The 19,969-nt window shown below is 39.7% G+C and overlaps 1 protein-coding gene across 13 annotated transcripts in view; it reads left to right on the top strand.

Moving 5' to 3' along the window:
• Trpm3 (transient receptor potential cation channel subfamily M member 3) overlaps nucleotides 1–19,969 on the top strand; it is a 980,795-nt gene that overhangs the window by 707,442 nt on the left and 253,384 nt on the right. For all 13 annotated transcript variants that reach the window (XM_045151751.1, XM_045151752.1, XM_004653125.2 and 10 more), the window contains exon 6: nucleotides 12,091–12,262. In XM_045151751.1, coding sequence (XP_045007686.1) covers nucleotides 12,091–12,262 — 172 coding nt within the window. The remainder of the gene's footprint in view (nucleotides 1–12,090; nucleotides 12,263–19,969) is intronic.

Below are 19,969 nucleotides of genomic sequence, written 5' to 3'. Positions count from 1 at the left end.
CAGGACTCATTTTCACAGACTCAAAAAAATAATAATAAAGAAAAGAAAGAAACATGATTCTAAATCACCACAAAAAAGCATTTGTATTAAGTGTGCCACTTCTAAAAAGCCCCTGAAAAACCATCAAATTACAAATGATATCTGGTTAGTACCTTAAGTAACTATAGAATTTTTATAGCTGACTAAGTATTAGATTTTCTATCCTTTTCTCCTATTTTATGTAATGAAACTCACATAATCAACATCAAAAGGTGAAATTCTTAGCATCAGATATTAAATAGCACAGAAAAGAAACATTTAAAAATAACCTTTACCATTGTAAGATTTTATCAAAGTGCAATCGTGTGAAAAATGTAACATTGTTACATTCTTGATCCAGTCTACATATTCCAATTAATGTTGGTGTGGTGCCAAGTAGATGTCAGAGAATTCAAGGACATTTATTTGAAGTGAAAGTAAATAAATTGATGAAAGTCACCATTTCTTACATTTGATATTTTATTACACTGGATTTATTTCAAATCAGATGGAAGATACAGATGATTTTATTTTTGTAAGGCAAAATTCTGATGAGCACACTGAATGCGTATGCAAGTGCACATGCCATTATTTATTAAAAGTATTAGATGCAGAAGACATTGTTATTCATCTTAGAACCTGAAGATTCCTTCGGAGTGGTACTATAAAAGCAAGCACAAGTCCTAGACATGAAGGAGAAACCTGAACTTGCCTTTGGGCCTTCTAGATGTTCTGAAGCACTCATTTTTATTCTAGTCTTACTCCTCCCTGAGCTTTCAGGCGCTTCAGGGCAGGATCTTCATAACCCAACTACAGCCTCAAACTTAATAGATATTCCATATATGCTCATGAAGATGGATCAGGAATGATAGACGGTAGATTTAACATGAAAAAATGATGGTAACTCTTACTCCCCTGATGGCCACATTCCCAATGTACATACTATATTTGGGGGGGGGGGTATTTCTTAATCAGACACCTTGGGTAGCTAACAGAAATTTATCATTTCATAGTGCTGGAAGCTGGGTGGTGTCTTTTCATGGGACCTCACGTGGACAAAAGGACTACAGATCTCACTGGGGTCCCTCTTAAAGGGATTCTTATCCACTAACCTCCATATTTGAAAATTCTACCCTCATGACCTAAGGATCTCCCAGAGGCCTCACCTCACATTCTCACCTCAAGGGTTAAGATTCAACATATGAATGGGGAAGGTATAAACACATATCTCAATGCACCAATTTAAAAGTGCCTCAGAATGAGATTTGATTAATTTATTAAATCTTAATGGAATACTTTGCAGGGACATAAGTCATTGATAAGTAAATTAAACACTTATTTCATTTCTTTATCCTTATGTGAACTATAAAGTCAGTTCTCTGTTGCTGTATAGCTTCTATGATCATAACAGTAGTGATACTAATTACAATTTACTGAGATTCTAATTGAGTAAGTCTGGTTCTGGAGTAGACTTAGAAGCTATGCAATTACGCTCATAGTTATGTAATTTAACTACACATTAGAATCAAAAACCAAACTGTTTCAAGACCATTCTTGTAACTATTAGCAATCAAGTGAGTTGTAGCAGTGTCTCAGTGCTCTGTACCTATCCACTTCTCTCTCTACTACCACTGGGCCATGTCAACTCTGGGAGTCTGGAACTATATCGTGGTATAGTAATTGAGTATATCTATGGGCTAAGAGGAGAGAAGGCGACCATTCCCTGACTCACACTTCTCCACACCACCCAAGAGCACTCAGTTTCTCTCTCCCCATAAAACCTACTTCTCAGCCCTCATTCACTCTTTTCTTACTACAGGTGTATGTATCCCCTGCATTGTCTGTCTGTCTGTCTGTCTGTCTGTCTGTCTGTCTGTCTCTCTCTCTCTCTCTCTCTCTCTCTCTTTTCTTTCTTTCTCTCTTCTCTCCCCCTTTTCTATCTCTCTTTCTTTTTTCTCTCCCTTGTCCCTCTCCCCCATTACAATAAAGTCTTAGGTACAAGAATCTATCCATCTTAGTCCTCTATTGCGAACCCTGAAATCTAACATGAAAAAATATTCATTAATTTTTTTGGGGGGGAGTGGTTGAGTTAGAGTTTTATACTAGGCCAAGCTGAACTGGCATTCATTATGTACTCTCAGGCTAGCCTCAAATTCATGTCGATCCTCCTACCTCAGTTTCCCAAATATTGGGATTAAAGATGTGTTCCACCAGGCCCAACAAATAATTTTAATTTTCTTGTTAGTTTAGACATTAATAAATGTGTTACACTTATATAGAGAGCTTGAAATAGATTCATTGTGTGACTAAAATCCTTTCCTTTGTCCTGAGAGAGTTTTGGCCTAGACAGATGATATTGAAAATATAATCAGTGTAAAGTCAAGAAGAATGTACAATTAATTTTAATTTTCACACAACACATTTTAAATTGAGGTCTCTTACTTTAGGAAACAACTTGGCCAAAATTATAGTGGGTAACTGAACAATTCTTGAAGATTTTATTATTTGCCTATAGACAAAACCAACAAACCAGGCACATACCAACTTAAAAATCGAGGGCTGGGGCTGGAGAGATGGCTTAGCGGTTAAGCGCTTGCCTGTGAAGCCTAAGGACCCCGGTTCGAGGCTCGGTTCCCCAGGTCCCACGTTAGCCAGATGCACAAGGGGGCGCACGCATCTGGAGTTCGTTTGCAGAGGCTGGAAGCCCTGGCGCGCCCATTCTCTCTTTCTCCCTCTATCTGTCTTTCTCTCTGTGTCTGTCGCTCTCAAATAAAAAAAAAAAAAAAATCGAGGGCTGGAGAGATGGCTCAGCTATTAAGGCACTTGCCTACAAAGATTAAGGACCCTACTTCAATTCCCCAGTATCCAAATAAAGCTAGATGCACAATGTGGCATATGCATCATTTGCAGTGACTGGAGGCCCTGCATGTTTATTCATTCTCATTTTCTCTCATTTTCTCTCTCTCATAAATAAATAAATGTCCATAGTCACAAGATATTTTTTCATTTTATTTGAGGACAGACATTATGTTTGGCTACTTTTTCTAACATATCATCTGATCATTAAATTATATTTATATTCACTGTTCTACTTCCATTAAATTACAAATTTATGGCACAGAGTTTATGATCTTTGAAACTTCTTATGCTTAATTGCAAAGTACTCTTTTTTTTTTGTTAAAACCAAGAAATGTCAAGGTCAGTAACACAAATAATTGCTAATTTGGATGTAATTATCAACTCAGTATTTTGTCAGTTATCTTTGAGATAAATCAAATATGACTCCATGTTATAAACTCAAAAACTTCCCAATGGCAACTCAAGCATGAGTCTTGTTGGATTTCTGTAACTTAGATAAGATGTGCCCAGAGGATATATGCAGGAAAGGCCCAAGACAAAACAAACCTTACTAAATCTGATAGCTACACAGAAGAAAGAGAATGTTTGCTGACCCTAGAGCATGCCCAGAGTGTGGGCTCACTGCCAAGGCAGCAGTTACAGTCACTTACAGAGGAAATACAGCTTTGGTGATAGCAAGGGTGAGTTTGGATTTGGGTGTATTCATTTTGAAGTTCTTTTGAGATGTTTCCAAGAAAATGTCTGCCAGGCTAATATATGAGGCAGAAGCAGAGGAGAGAGATCTGTGTACACACTTAGTTTTGGAAAGCATCTCGGAGGGGTGGCACTTAAGGCCATCCCAGTGGATGCATCACCAGAGACAAGATGAATAGTGAGGAGGAATGGGTCCTAGTGATCTCCAATATTTAGTGGCTGAGCAGAGGGGAAAAAAAGTCAGCAAAGGAAAGCCAAACACAAGACCAAAACATAAGCACAAAATGATCGAGTCAAGACCACAATGTGCTTCAGCGAAAAGAGGTGCCAAGTGCCACTGAGAGGCTGAGGAAAGTAGGGACTTGAATTGCCCAACCTCTTTGAGACATATGCCTCTGGCATTCTGGTCAAAACTGTTTCAGAGGAGTGACCGAGAGACACGCATGTTCTTCAGAGAAGCCAAGAAGCATTTAGAGGTAACAGGTAAAAGTAATAGCCAATGAGATTTTTTTTTTCTCCAAGAAAAGACAAGTTTTCTTACATGAGATAGACAAAAGATAATATGAATCAAGTAAAATGAAAGGATAAAGAAGGGTGGTGTGGTGATGGAGTCCAGAGCTGCGGAGGACAAAAGCCTCCTGTACACTTGTGAAGGGAGCAGAATCTGCACATAGGGGTTGGTGTCAAGACAGGAAAGGTTTTAGTTTAAGATTTTATCATTTATCACTGAACTGACAATCATTTTGTACAGTTTACCAAATGTTAGTGGCCTTCAGGTACTTTCCCATAAATTCATTTGACTTTCACAATGTTGCTCAGGATTTATTTTATGTTATTTTTAAAAACATTTTTATGTATTTATTTGAGAGATAGATAGAGAGAGAATCAGATAGAGAGAAAGAGAATGGGTGTGCCAGGGCCTCCAGCCTTTCCAAACAAACACCAGACACATGCACCACCTTGTGCATCTGGCTTATGTGGGTTCTGGGGAACCCAACCTGGATCCTTAGGCTTCACAGGCAAGTGCCTTAACTGCTAAGCCATCTCTCCAGCCCCATTCTCCTCATTGTGCTAATGGTAAGACATTAAGTGCCTAATGTTCTATGACAGGTAAAGGTATTACTTTTCCATCATAGGAGGTATCATAGATTTAAATGTATATGTGTTTATATTTCAATACTTACAATACTAATACTCCTAGCTTTATGGGGCTATGTTCCACAAACATTTTGTAATTCACAAATACTAAAAGTGGAAAGTGTGTTTAATATACCTAAACCACCTGACACCACAGCTTGGGCCGATCTACCTCAAACCTGCTCAGAACATCCACATAAGACTGCAGTCCAGCCTATTCTGTAGTGAAGCATTGGGGCTGGAGAGATGGCTGAGTGGTTGCATTGGATAGCTCATATAGGTTCTTTACCACAGTACACAGTAGAGTACAGCATTAATTGCTTAGCTTTTTGTATGGCTAACTGAAAATGATGGCTTGCTGCCACTACCCAGCATCATAATAGCATATCATCAACCTAAAAGAGCAACATAGTACAGTTTCTACTCAATCTGTATTGTCTTTTGCATCAAATGCAGCTGAAAACCATAAATTGAACCATTTTGAGTTGGGAATTGTCTGTATCTCATTAGGCTGATTATAATTGTTATTCCTCATTTGCATATGGAGACACAGAGAATAAATTGTGCTTAGGGTCACCCAGTGGATACAGAAGTATGAGAATGGAAGTCAGATCATCTGCCAAGTAGAGGGGAATGGAATTCAGGTCAGCACTGTGAGGACATTGGAGAATGCTAGTGACCACCCCAGTGGTATAGCCACTAGAACCTTGCAAAGGGAAGGGATGCCAAGCAATATTGAAGGCCCAGGGCTAGAGACAGGAGGCGGGGGTAGAACAATAATCATGATATTATTTGCACTAACAAGTCCAAAATAAAGGGAAAAACATTTTTGAAGCTCAAATAACAATAAAATTTAATAACACACATTTGCTTTATCTAATGATATATAAAAAAAATTATTCTAAACATAATGGCTTGAACAAATACTGAGTGTTTCATAGTATTAGTTGGTAAGGAATTTGTGAATGGTTTACTTGACCAGCTCTGGCATAGGTCTCTCTTGAGGTAACAGTCAAATGGATTCTGTTCTATACCAACTGAGGGCCATATGAGGCTATAGACCTTCCTCACAGCTCATTTGCTCACTGGTTGCTGGTAGGACTTTCTAGCCAAATGGATCTCTTCATATGGTTGTACCAATATCTTCCCAACATGGTACTGGATTCCCCCAGAATAAGTAATCTGATAGATTAGCTAAGAGGAACCTTTTTAGAGTCTAGTTTGGAAAGTCACACACCATTGGTTTTATTTCATCCCTTAGAGGTGAGTTACTGCATTCACCCTATACTAAGGAGGCATTTCAAAGGATTTTTGAATGGGTTTAAAAACACCCCTAGTAGAGAGGCATAGCAATTACTAAAGAAAAACCCCTTTTGGCACTCCAGAGCCTTTTCCACTGCCAATAGTTGAATGGCACATGGCTCCCCTCAGGACGGACCAAAAGGAGGTAAGTCCATGTGCGTGCAAGGCATTAAATGAGCACCGTGGAGCTCTCTGCAGGATGCACACTGAGGAACACATTTTCAAAGTGCTGCAGGAAGATGTGATTGATGCCACTGTGGATTTTAGTGAGACTTACACAGTTATGGGATCTGAGTGCCCTTTGAAAATGGGCCCTTGCATTTATTGGTTCCTTGTGTGGGCTGCTGAGCTGAGTGGAAGCAAGTGACCTGCTTTGTACCTGAACTTAACAGCAGCACTGCCTGAATAGAACATACCCAGCTAGCACTCTGCTATCTGCCGCCTCTCTGTGATTGGGAGGCCACACAGAACTTCTGCTTTTCCTCATTTTATTCTCAGTCCCATGTTCCTTTGTCTCTGACACAAAAAGTGCTTCCCACTTCTTTCCCAGCCAACATGGATGGCTGCTCCTAAGAGATGTTCACCCCTCGTTTTGTATCTGTCTTGCCAGAGCACAGCCCCATGTTTCTAACTGCTTGTACCTTTCCTGATCTCTAGAAACAGTTCTAGATGGCTCAACCACACATGCAATAATCCAAAAAATTCAAAAGGCAGCTCAGCCTATAGAAAAAGTGTCCAGCAGCAAAGCCACCCACAAGATCCTCTCCACATTCAACACCAGCCTCAGCCCTGCTTCCTTTCCTGTCAATGTGGGCAGGCTTACAAAGGAACTTCAGCTCTGTGTGGCTAGTGGAGCACAATGGGTCAAGACACCTCACTTCTGGGAGTCCCACAAGTGCCCCCCATAAAATAAGTATAGAATGCATGACTCCATAGTGTCTGGCACGCTAGACGTGGCCAATGAGTACTCATTTTTATCTGGCCTAAATTAAAGCCATTGTGCTAGTGGGAGAACAAAGATGACTCTTTAGGCGGTATGTCCCCTACCCTGCTGTTGGCCTGGAACAGGTTGTTGTACAACTCAGTAGGTAATGGGTGTGGAATTGCAGACAAAACTCTAATTTAGCCCAGCGCAATGTTGTCAGGAAAGGGGGTCCCAGACCTGCTGTTAAATTGTAGAAACACCATAATAAGAGAAGGGCGCACTCCTAGAAGGTCATTGTTCTGCCCTATCTGGAAAACAGCAGGTGTGCTTTGTCCCACAGCCTTCCACACACATTTGAGGCAGAAGCCTTCAGACTACAGTTGAGTCCTGGCCTCCACAGAAGAGAAAATGATTTGCACAAAAGTTTCTTTTAATGTACTTGGAACATTTATTGGGAAATATTATCTAGACATATGGTCATGCATCTCCTCAAGTCAGCACTGTATCACGTACTGCATTTCCTCAAGAGATTGATCCAAGATACAAGTTAGTTTCTATAGGAACTATAACTCTAATCCTTATATGCTGATTTCCTGCTTAACACTCCTGGATGAGCCCATGACGTCTCATAAAATACTTAACAAAAGCTACAGCAGGTGTCTTAGATCTCCTTCCAAATTACTGCCATAAGCCCATCCAAGATATTTTAATGTAGCAGTCTAGTACAAGTCCATACAAAATTCAGCTTTGCCTTAACCTTTCTGTGTTAGTCTCTTTCCTGTACTGATGGTGTCCATATTATTGCCTTATATAAACTCTTCACACAGCCTCTGTTTCAGAGCTATGGTAAACAGAGGCTTTGAAACCAGAATTGAATCAGTCAACCAGGGCAATGACATGCAATGGATTAATAAGTAAAGAATGTTCTCGAGTTCCAGGTCAGTCTGGGCTAGAGTCAGACCCTACATCAATAAAGAAAGAAAGAAAGAAAGAGAGAGAGAGAGAGAGAGAGAGAAGGGGGAAGGGAGGGAGGGAGGGAGGGAGGGAGGGAGGGAGGGAGGGAGGGAGGAAGGGAGGGAGGAAAGAAGGAAGGAAGGAAGGAAGGAAGGAAGGAAGGAAGGAAGGAAGGAAGGAAGAAGGAAGGAAGGAAGGAAAAGAAACCTCTCCAGGAGAGGCCAGCAAAAGACTGATATTCTTTCTTTCCTGCTGCTGGAGCCAGGAGGCCTAGATATTCTCCCTGTCAACTGTAGGCTTCATGGCACCTCCCTCCTCTGCATTAGGCAGCTCCTCAGGTTGGTAATTGGAACATGAGTGGAGGCTGGGAGAGAGGAGGAAGTGGCTCTACCTCAGTGGCTAGTTCCTGACCTACGCAGGGTTGGCTGCGGCCAGAGATAGGGAAATAAATGCAGGGAGATTAAATTAAAAAAGAAAAAGAATGTTCTCATTCACTTTTCAGGCATAAGAAAGGAGGAAAATGCCATCAATTACAGGAATTGTGGCTCATGATGCCCAAAGATAGTAAGGGTCCAAAATGTATTTCTAAGTGGATTCCTCTTCTAGGTAAAGATCCTGCCATTCTTACTGATAATAAAAACTAGCCTGATTTGAAGGTCTTTGAGACATCATTCAACCTTTCTCAATCAGGCTCTTTCTCTGAAGTATGAATCACAGAAAATTATTTGTATGCCTGTTTTCTCAATTCTTCCAGAGCTAGTACACGACCATCCTATATTCTTATGAGAAAGTGATCTATTATGTATGATGGAAACTATAGAGCAGTAGATTTAATTTCTCACAAAATCTGGCTGAGGAACATACTAAAGTAGCCCAATGCATCTATACGTTATGAAAACTTCATGATCTTTCTCTCCAGCAACAACACACTTGAAAAAAAGTTGTCTTCTTTTTGTGGACTCTTAATGGAAAAGGGCTTAATAATATTTTTATTAAAAATAATTTTTTGCTATTTGAAAACCAAACCAGAAAAATGAGCACATCATTTTTATATATGCAAATTGTAACTCAGTCGGAAGTAGGCTGAGGAATATTTGTAGTGAAGAATATTAAGTTGACTTTATGAGTTAAAGTCTAATTTTTTGAATTACTTCAATGTTATTTCCAATTTTTCAGTTAATCAACAAATAATTCGACCATTACCTGCTTGGGAAGTATGACGAACAAAATAAGCTTTCCATATTTTACCAACAGATGTTTGATTTTTTTTCCCCCTTCCTTACGTTGATTTAAATCTCTTCTGTAAAATAAAAGTCAATGATTTGTCTTATATTATGGTTCAATTGCTGGTTTACAAGTTGAAGTTCAGTTTATACTTGGTAATATAGAGTTGGTTAAGGAATTAGTGTCACAGAATGCTTGCTAAGAGTCAGGCATGGTGCCAGCTACTTTGCACAGATAATCTCAACCAGTCCCCATGAGGTGAGTGGTTTGATCATTTCCTTTTTATAGATTAAACATGTGAGACTCAGATTCACACAGTCATAGACAGAACCGGGATTCCAACAGCTTTCCTTGATTTCTGTATTAAAGGATGAATTCTGTACATACTTTTCCAGTGAAGACTGAAAAATAAATTCTGGAATTTTACTTAGTTTTCAGACTTCTATTCCCTACTGCACAGCAGAAACACTCTCTGTCAGTATATAGTCACCTTTAACTTCCCTACCCATAAGACCCAAAGAAAAGGGCATCCGTGTGCTGAAGAAAATAAAACTTGACTTTTCTGCCATGACCAGTTCAGATGTACAGTATTCCCAAAGAGCTGCTGAACTATTTCACCAGAAAAGAAGGTCAAAGTCTGAAGACCCAAGGATCAGTGTGCTCAGAATTCAGTAATGAAGGACACAGATATGTTTTACTTAATGACTTTATTGTATTCTCAGACTTTGGTGAACTTTCTGCTCAGCTCAGAATGATTTCAGTCCATTCTTTACTTTCACTGTTACTGAGAGTCTTTAAGTAGATTCCCAGGAATTAAAAATTCTATTTGTGTCTGCGTCTCTTTGTCTCATTGTACGTGTGTGTATGTTGTGTGGAGGGGGGAGGGCAAATGTCTAGGGTTTAGCCACCTGTAATTTAACCTTCAGAACATGCAGTGTCCCCTACCTCTCACAGAACTTTTGTGGGTCTCCCCCCTGAAGTCCCCCTCCGGCCCTCAAGAACTGCTCATAGAAGAAAAGACTGTGGTACCTAAAGCAGTTTCTTTTGTCCAAAAGCATAATAAACAGACTCACTCAGAACAGGAGAAAGCTTTGCTGCTAAGACTTTTACCAAAGCATTAATATTTAGTAACTCGAACACCCCTGTGGAATGAATGTTTTATGATAAAAAGTGAGTAATACCAAAATGGGCATTTCAACCACTAGAACCTAATCTTCCAGGCATGGAGAGTCCAGGACAGGATTAGATGCATTGATTCTCTGTTTGGAGAAGTCCCACCCGCTGTTCTAGACAAGGCAATAATTAATTATTGTCCCATGAGGTTATTACTGAGGACAATAAAAGTTATAGTTCTTAATTATCTGTAATAATCAGGTTAAATAAAGTTGAGAATTAGCATAATATTAATGCTACATTTAAAATAGAGTGTACCTTAATAGGACCAAAGACTATTTCAAAAGTTCAGAATTATATACATATTTTAATTTTAAACTAAATCAATTCTCAATTCAGAAAAGAGAATTTTTTCCAGATTTAAACAAAATTCTGCCTGTCCCTAGCTTGCCTATTCATTCACTTGCTATTTATTGAGCACATTTTATTATCCTGACACATGAGACTGTGGGGTTTTGAATCAGCATTACAATCTTTAAAAAAATGACTTACATGAGATCTTCACAATTGAAAACTGCCCTTACTAAATCACTTTGCAATTCCTCTAACACACTACTCGATCTTACCATAGCATGGTGAGTTATTACCTACTGAAAAAGACCAAGAGTGTCTCATCTGTATAGTTAATGAGCTTGCTGCACAAAGGCCCAGAATAAAAACCCAGTAGCATCCATGTCTACCCTTACACCTCCAGTGATTCAGTACAGTGATAACTATATGGACACTGGGTAACAATAAGCCTGTTAAATGGTCCCTTTTCATCATCTTGAGAGAAATTCTTAACTAAATATCTTAGCAATAGATTTCCAACACATGACTGTGTCCCCTTGTGTCTAATCAATATGGGAAAAGGAAGCAAGGACAGATTTTGGGATCAGAACTCTCTGTGAATTCTGGTTATATGTATAAACTTTTGGACAACTTACTTTCCTTTTACATTTATGTTTCTTGATCTACAATGAATATACTATGTACCTTATAAAATTGTTGTAAGGAACACAGATACTATATAGAAAGCAATTCACAGTAGATACACTTCTATAGAAAAAATATGCACTACAGTGGACTTGCTCTACTTTAGATAGTAGATAACACAAGTAACCATGAAATTAAATAAAACAAAAAGAAAATCTCCAACATAGGTGAACATCTTAAGCCTGATTTATTCTCATCTCATGTGGTAGTTCTTTTACATGCAACATATTTCACACTTAATTAAAGTGTATACTAATAATAGTGTTGGTTTTAGACAATGGGCCTTTAGGTCACCAAGTGTGATTGACCAGAAAACTATATTTCTCTATTACTAGCTCCAATCCCCATGTTGTATAATTATTTCTTAAATATGGCTATTTAAGAACATTAATAAAAGAGGGGATAAACAAGAAACAAATTAACTAAAGTTTAAAATTATTTTTGGTTTATTAACAAAATAGCCATTTCAAAATGTAACAATCATTGACATAAACACTTCTTTAAACAGTATTACTTTAAGCCGGGCGTGGTGGTGCATGCCTTTAATCCCAGCACTTGGGAGGCAGAGGTAGGAGGATTGTCATGAGTTCGAGGCCACCCTGAGACTACATAGTGAATTCCAGGTCAGCCTGGGCCAGAGTGAGACCCTACCTCGAAAAAGAAAAAAAAAAAAAAGTATTACTTTGAATGGGACATTTGTCATAAATCTTACTGCTACTCAAATCAATTCTAGGAAGAGGATGTTGAGTATGTGTACCAAAGAACTGGTATCTCTCTGGTTCCTGTATTCGTTTCCCCTGACTTTTGCCTCTTTCCTTTGATGCCTGCAGGTAGTCCGGCCATACCAGACCATGTCCAATCCCATGAGCAAGCTCACTGTTCTCAACAGCATGCATTCCCACTTCATCCTGGCTGACAATGGCACCACTGGGAAGTATGGGGCAGAGGTGAAACTCCGGAGACAACTGGAAAAGCATATTTCACTCCAGAAGATCAACACAAGTAAGTAGGCCACTGTACCCATGGTTGTGCTTCATAGAGAATATATTCAAAGTGAGCAAGTTTAAGTGTGCGAGGCAGTGGCACTGGGGAAGCCTAAGGAAGCCATGGGCACAGGCCGTTCCTCCTGGGCCAGCAGGTTGAATGAGGAAGATATTCAGGAGAGGACAACTCCAACCACATGAACTAATGATACAATTATTGGGCCCAAACTCATTGATCACAAATGTCTGGGGTTTGGGAATGCAGCTAAGCTTTCTATCAAACTTTCCTACATCCTTTACACAGTACTCAAAAGAGCAAACACACCCCAGAGAAATTGTTTCTATCTATTAAGCCTTCTTTAAAATTATCTTTGGTGGCTAAAACAAAAAGAGCAAAGTCAAGTTTTGATCTTAGTACAGCTCTAGCTCTGCAAAGTCATCTCAAGGGGAACAAATGTTACGGAAAACCATCCTGATGAAGCTTTGACTGTCTCTTAATGTTGTGTGTGAATGCTTTCCTGGGTTCCAGACGTGCATATGCTGTGATGCACGTATTTATGGATTCCACACAAGGTGGTGTTTATCTGATAGCTACATTAACATCATCTCCTAAGAACTCCTGAGCCCTGTGCTGAAGTTATCATGTGAGCACTAAGCTGTGAGAGGAAACAATGCCTCCCCTCAAGGAGCAAGTCACATTCAAAAGTGATAAGCATATGACAGCAATCTGTTAACTACACACAAAATAAAACTGAATTTGTTTTTACAAAGTAGCATGTGAGGCTCTGATGGCAAACTCAAATTCTGTGGTGATTATATGTGTCAGAGAAACTTGCATCTTACTTCCAAAGCCTGTAATGTCAAAAATCAATATATTCTCTTTTGCCATGTTACTTTGTTACTATGTTACTTTTACTACCAATGTGATGTGTTTCAGCTTTTCTAAATCCCTGTTCTCTGTATCTGCTCTACATGGGTCTTCCTACTACAATTCCATCCTCCCAGAGCTGGCAGATTAGACCCCTCTGGCCATAGCTTCTTCCTACTCCGCCTTCTCTGTTTTCTTCTCTTAAGAATTTCTAGTGCTTGATTTCATCCTATTTAGAGTGAAGTCTGGAGTAATGAATTTTGGCTTTTCTGAATTAAAAATTAGAGAACTCCTTTTGAGAATCTTTGCAAAGAACAGCCATAGTAATAGCCCAAGCTAAGCATTTTCTGGGGGTAAAAAGTAGAAAAAAAAAATTAAAGATGGATCCAGAGGCCAGCAGGGAACAACTATTACAAAGCAGTGTTATCACCAGATGATACACTTTGCTGAAAATACTCACACTGAGCTTCCTGACAATATTCAATAGAATGAGCTGGAAATGCTGTGGAAATAGTACTACCTTTCACATTTTTATAGACTATAGCATTACTTTTGTTTTTCCCTACCGGCAGGTTAAGAGTAAGAGCTTAAAGAGGAATAAGCTGAAGATGAAAAACATGGCAGCAGGGAAACAAGGAATTTAGGGTCAATGTGAAACTGTCTGGACCAGTAAAGCATATCACTGTGTCAGGCCCTGGCGGCAACTGGGCCAGCTATTCAATAGTGTGGGAAGCAAAGCTATATGCATGATTGTATGAGTCAAGTACACAGGAAAGGAGATTGAAGCTGAGTTAAGCCCAGCCAGGGCTTAGTCAAGCCTTATGATGATGCCTTACAGGCTGCCCAAAGCCAGAGGTCGCCTTTTACAAACTGCTCATCTCAGATAGTAAGTAGCTCCTGAGCTCCAGTGAATAATGTTAGTAGTTTTCACCTCCTCTAGTTTTAGCCCTAAAGTGAAGAGTGGCAGGGTGACCAGTTCATCATGGTGTGTCTGGGACTATTTCCTGGATCCCATAGTTTTTTAAAAACTGAGACAATAGATCACCCCATAAACAAGTAACTCATAAGCCATAATGTCTCCTTCCTTCAATATCCAGGTAGAAAAAAAAAAACAAAACCAGAAACCTCTTTAGACTAAAGGATGACCCAGGCTCCTCAATGAAGAGCTCCACATTTTGTTAGAGTTAGAGAGGGTAATTTTTGGTGTGTTACTTATACGCCCAAGGGTTGTATATCTCCAAAGCCTGCAAAGGTACACTGTGTGTGGATAGACAGCAGGGAAGGCCCATGGAGGCTCTTGAACCACAGCCTGGCCTCAGTTAGCCTCACAGCCTAGCCACATGCCGGACAGGCAGCCAAAGAGATGATTAGGGATGGTGAAGGGGGCCCCACTAGATGCTGCTCTATGGGTTGGTTGCTCACAAGAGGCACACCAATCTCATGTATAGAGACACTGGTCCTTTACTTAACCATCAAAGTGGACAGTAGCATAGATGCAAACCCAAGCAGGAGTCCAAGGTATAAAGCAGAGAAAAGGCATGAGCCCAGGTACCAGGGGACTTAGCTGCTGCTGAGGCATCATAGGCGCCCATAAGCTCCCACTCAAAGGATATAAGCAGATGGTAAGCAGGGGCAGGGAGGGAACAGAAAGTTCCTCAGATGTAAGGGGTAACTCAGGCTCCCAACATAGAGCTCTACATTCAGTTATCAGCAAGGAAAATTGCCTGTGGGGATCATAGAAGCTCCCAAAAACAGAACTGAAAAGAGGGCAAATAGTGGACCTGATCATTGCATGAACCAGCCAAGGAAGAAAAACCCTGGCGGTCCTGCTCAATGTGAAAGACACTGCTCTACTTTCTGGTCTGAACATACTTTCTACCTTTCGTCGTAATTAACAATTAGTGGTTCTTCCTTTCAATAGGTTTTATGCTACAAGTTTGTTCTAAAAATTCCATTTACGTTTTCACTTGCTGCTTTAAAATCTACAGTGTACCTGGTAAATTCAGTTCCCTGAACATTAGGCTCTCTGTCACAGCCACTATGCCATCTCTTACATGCACCATGGCCCAGGGGTGTCGTACAAACTCAGCACTTTCCTCACCAAACCGCCAGGTCTCATCACTCACAAGTGACATGCACACTGCAGGAATATTCCACAGGCCTGTTTACTACATAAATGCATCACCTTCTGGAAAATTCTTCTTTTATATATAAAGTGAATTCTGCTCAGGACTCCCATAGGCCCTTTCTCATCAACATGCCAATTATTAATAAGAACATATTGTAAGAGCCAAGTGTTTTTACATTTTACATGTACTATGACATCCACTATTTCCTGCACTGCCCTCTCTCTGATCTGACATTTTACCATTAAACATCACATGTAGAGAGGTCAGAGGCTGCTTTTAGGAGGCTATTGCAGTAAGGCAGGGGAGAAATAACAGTTGTGTGAACAATGCTGGAAGCAGGAGATGTAGTAAAGCGTGATTTGATTCAACACATAAAATATATATGTGCTGCTCCAGAAAGTAGCATCTAGTTATACTAATGAAACTTTAAAGTTCCAAGTATATGTTTTAAAAACACTATTTTAATATTTCCACTATGTGCAAAATTGGAGCATATGACACTAATGAAGGTATTACTATAACTGTCACTCCTGCATGCTATCCATGGCAGCCACTATGTATGCCAACCTATGACTGAACTGGTTTCCTCTGGGTACACACTCACCCGCCTGCTACTCGGGAGAATGTGAGGAAACTGACAGCAAGTGATTTATGGTTCCATTCATAAATATTTCAGTGCCAACATATTTAAACTTCTGTTGGCCACACATTGGCTAGATGTTAAAAATATTTCTTGAACTCCACAGAAGAGTAATGGTAAATATTTTTTAATTTTTTTATTACTTAGTTTTGTATTCAGCAAATACAGTCAGTTTGATACCATTATTAGGCTCATCCGTGACCTACCCCCTCCCCATCGGTCCCTCCTTGTTGAGGTATATGGGTCGTGCATTGTGGAGTTAGCCCTCAATTATGGGAAAGATAAATGTCTCTGCATATCATGACCCAACATGTGGCTCTGACATTCTTTCCACCCCCTCTTCTGCAAAATTTCCCTGAGCCATGTTGGGTTCATTTTTGGTCTGCTGCAGTGATGAGGTGTTGGGGGCCTCTGAGGCTCTGGCTCTCTGATTTGGTAGGAGTTGATTTTTCCCTGTGTTGGTCTCCTTCCCCTTGTGCTGGTATCCAGTTCATCAGGAAAATAGTACCCTTACTTGTTTCGCCAATTTTTCTTAGTTTCAGCTGGGGTCCTTTTGAGGTATGATGGGGTGGCTCTCTCCTTGGGATCTACATATATCTGAAAAAGAGAAGCAGATTCTCTAATGGAGAGTAAGTTAGCAGCAGGACAAATGAGAATAATGGTAAATATTGATCCAAGAAATCTTTAACAATTTTTTGTGAAGTAAAAATTATGAAATACACTAGCTTAGAATCAATCCCCAAAACACAGAGAGGAAGAATTCATTCTTGTTTTCTGTAACATCAGCTATTACTTAAAGCAACCTCTCATATGTTTTTAATGACTGAAAATAAAAAGCATATGTTAATGTTCAAAATAATCAAAACACTGATTACTGACTTATTATACATTGTGTACCCCTATAAAGATGTACAAAACTTAATTAAAAAATCCTATTTTCCTGCTAAGATTTGCCTTAAAGTTAGACGACCATCTTTTCAATTGCCAAATTTCACCCTCAGCTGACCAAAAACCACTTAAAAGAAACAATCACATTGCAATTTTCAAAACTAAAGGTTAAAGAAATTCCCAGCAGCTACAAGTTTAATAGTTTAGAGAGAGGAATATTACTCTGGAGAGAAAAGAAAGGCTTTTCTATTATACATGCTATAAAATACAGAGGCAGGTAGGCCCGGGAGTACAGATCATCTGGGTCCTAAAGGCTAAATAAGTTTTTGCTTTGCTCTTAGCCTTGTTTTTGTATCCGTGAAGCACTGTAACTAAATGACTCAACACATGAAAGGATTCTGCTGTGAGGTGGTTCTTACCCTTGGTCCCATTCCTGCCTTCTCAGAGGGGAGCCATGGACCATGTCTATTTAGCATCACTGCCATGGTTCCAGCCTATGACCCAGAGCCTCTTCCTCACTGCACATCAGAGCCCTATATGCCTCTGATTAGAAAGAGTCCACTTCTCCTCCAGGCAGAGCGAGGGTCCAAACGGAAAAGTGGGGTTTCATATTATACCTACACATATATCACTCGGTCTCTATGAATACTACTTACTAAACAAAGTTGACATGAGCTCTTGGTCTCTCTACTAATAAGCAGAAAGCTTTAATTTTTTCCTACATTGTTGAAAATACATTTGTAACCTGGACCTGAGTAAATAGAGTATAGGAAAGAAAACAGAAGCTGCCCTTGGAGCCTGAAGTTCTCTCTGTGTGTAGCAGGAATCATATGGCTGTCAGCTGAATTGCTGAGTATTCTACTTATTTTAGGCTGAATTCAGATTGGGCTAAAACCAGATATAAGCCAGTATCAGATTTCCTTCTTATAACTTACCAAGAAACTATTGAAAGGACCAGCCTAAATGCATGCTTTTTTAGGGCTGCATTTGATTAGTGCTAGTTTATTTGAATAGTAGTTCAGATTCGATGAATGCAAATTATATTTGGATTGTACATCTCAAAGTATAGTGGGAAAAAATCTCAGGTCTGGAAGTTCTTTCTAAGCTATAATTTTCTAATGTTGCCTGTCGATTTACAAAAGAGCTCTGTACATCAGATTCAGCCCATTTTCAGGAGCCTTCCCCGTGCCGCACCAGCGCACAAGCTTTGTGATCATGCTCATGGCGGAGGCTAGAAGGGTCAGCTTTCCATAATCAGTACTTTGAAGCTTGCTTGAAAGAGAATTTGATGCTTGAAAGAGAATATGATGCTATTCCTCCTTCTTTTTTTTTTTTTTGCCTCAATATAACATCTGACATCTAACTGTGGTCTCACCTGAAGAGGCCCTCAGAGCACTTGTCTCTAAAGGATCAGAAATGATTGCAGAGATCATAAAGTATAATCAAATTTGGTATTTGAGGATATTGGACTTTAGAATTCCCTGGGGAAAATGTTTTAGTATGAAGTTCCTCTGGCAACACACCTATTCATTTATGATTCTGTGCTTATTCACACAAACTAACAAAAATAATAATATTTGTGGGAACGTTTCTGAGTAGGTCAAAATGATATTGTGAGGGTTTTTGTGGGGAGGGGGCAGCATTTCCCTTTGTACTGAGATGTGTGATAGTTGAGCACTGTGAACATGCTGGACCACAAAGTAAGTCAAAGCCAGTTGTTTCCAAGAGATTGGTGAAGTCCAATTATTTAAAATTAAAAGAAAACTGGACTTGAAGTTGGTATATGCCTATGAGATAACACACACTGACTTACAGCATCTTACGGGGGTGAGATGCCCATCATCAGAAGGACTCATGTCTGCATCATTCATGTCCTAGTGTCATTAGCCCCACGCTTAACAGTCACTCCAACAGCAGCTGGTGCACATTTGTCAGCTAGGGTGGCATGGATTCCCTTAGGAGGTACTTAATGTGGGGAAAGGGTGGGCTGGGGATGTAGCTCCATTGGTAAAGTGATTGCCCAGCATGCACTTAGCCCTGGCTTCAAGCCCTACCGCTGCATAAGTCAAGTATGGTTGTTCATGCCTGTACTCCTAGAACTTAGGAGGGATAGACAGGAGAATCAGGAATCCAAGGTTATCTTCAGCTACATAGTGAGTTTAAAGCCAGTCTGGGCTGCATGACACATTCTGGAGCTTACTTTGCTATGAGAAAAGGGGCAGGAATGTTAACATTCTATATTTATTATACAGATAAATTTCTTAGGAATATCTGCCTGGCCCAAATATCAAAGGCATACCTGAGGAAACAACATTTGAATATATGTAGAAAACACATCATTAAGAAATAACATGAGATTCCAAGTATTTATCAACCTACAAAGATTTTGATACCAAAAAACCCATCGTAGCACAAGCTGGTACAGCCTAATATCACTGGCTACTAGGAAGTTCCTCCTAACATCCACCTTCATTCATGCTGAACATTCTCTCATTCAAAGCCAGGCTGGGCTTTGTCTGTATTAGAACTCTTGCCAACAGGGAATGGACTTGAATTGACCTTTCTGTCATTGTGGCTGTCAGGAAACCACTTTTCATACAAAGAGACACAAGGTCTGCTTAACAGACAGAACTTACTCATGGTGTAAATCAGGTCAGAATTTCCAATTTTGCAGCACAGGCTCCTACCGCCACTGCTTTCTGTGTTTCCGCCTCAGTGATTCCAGAAGTATCCTCAAGGCCAGGAGCTTTCCTGTCACAGTCCTTGATGCTCAGCGACATCCCACAGTCCACAGTTGTTAGCTATCTTGATGGAAGAGACAAGACCCCAAAAAGGCAGTTACCTTACCCATGGGCCTGTAACAAGCCTCCTCTCAAGATGACATTGCCCAGAAAACATTTTAATAAATCACAGTCCTGCTAGAATAGAGTTTAACACTGAATAACAAAAATGATAAATTTTTGGTCTATAAATTACTGAGAAGTATTTTGTAAGAGATAGGGAAGTAACATAAGTATGAGCAAATTCACAAGGTAAGCACCATTAGAGGTGGTTTTTGTTTCAGAAATTCACACTTTATTTCTGGTACATATCTTTCCTATCCATGAACAATAATACACCCTACATATGTATTAGTGTATTTATATTACTAAATCATTAAGCCAATTTACTGTGGAAAGTTGACATAGATTAAAGAACACA

The sequence above is a fragment of the Jaculus jaculus genome, chromosome 1, assembly GCF_020740685.1.
Source record: "Jaculus jaculus isolate mJacJac1 chromosome 1, mJacJac1.mat.Y.cur, whole genome shotgun sequence".
In the NCBI taxonomy this organism is placed as follows: Eukaryota; Metazoa; Chordata; class Mammalia; order Rodentia; family Dipodidae; genus Jaculus; species Jaculus jaculus.
This window is presented reverse-complemented; position numbering and strand designations above follow the sequence as displayed.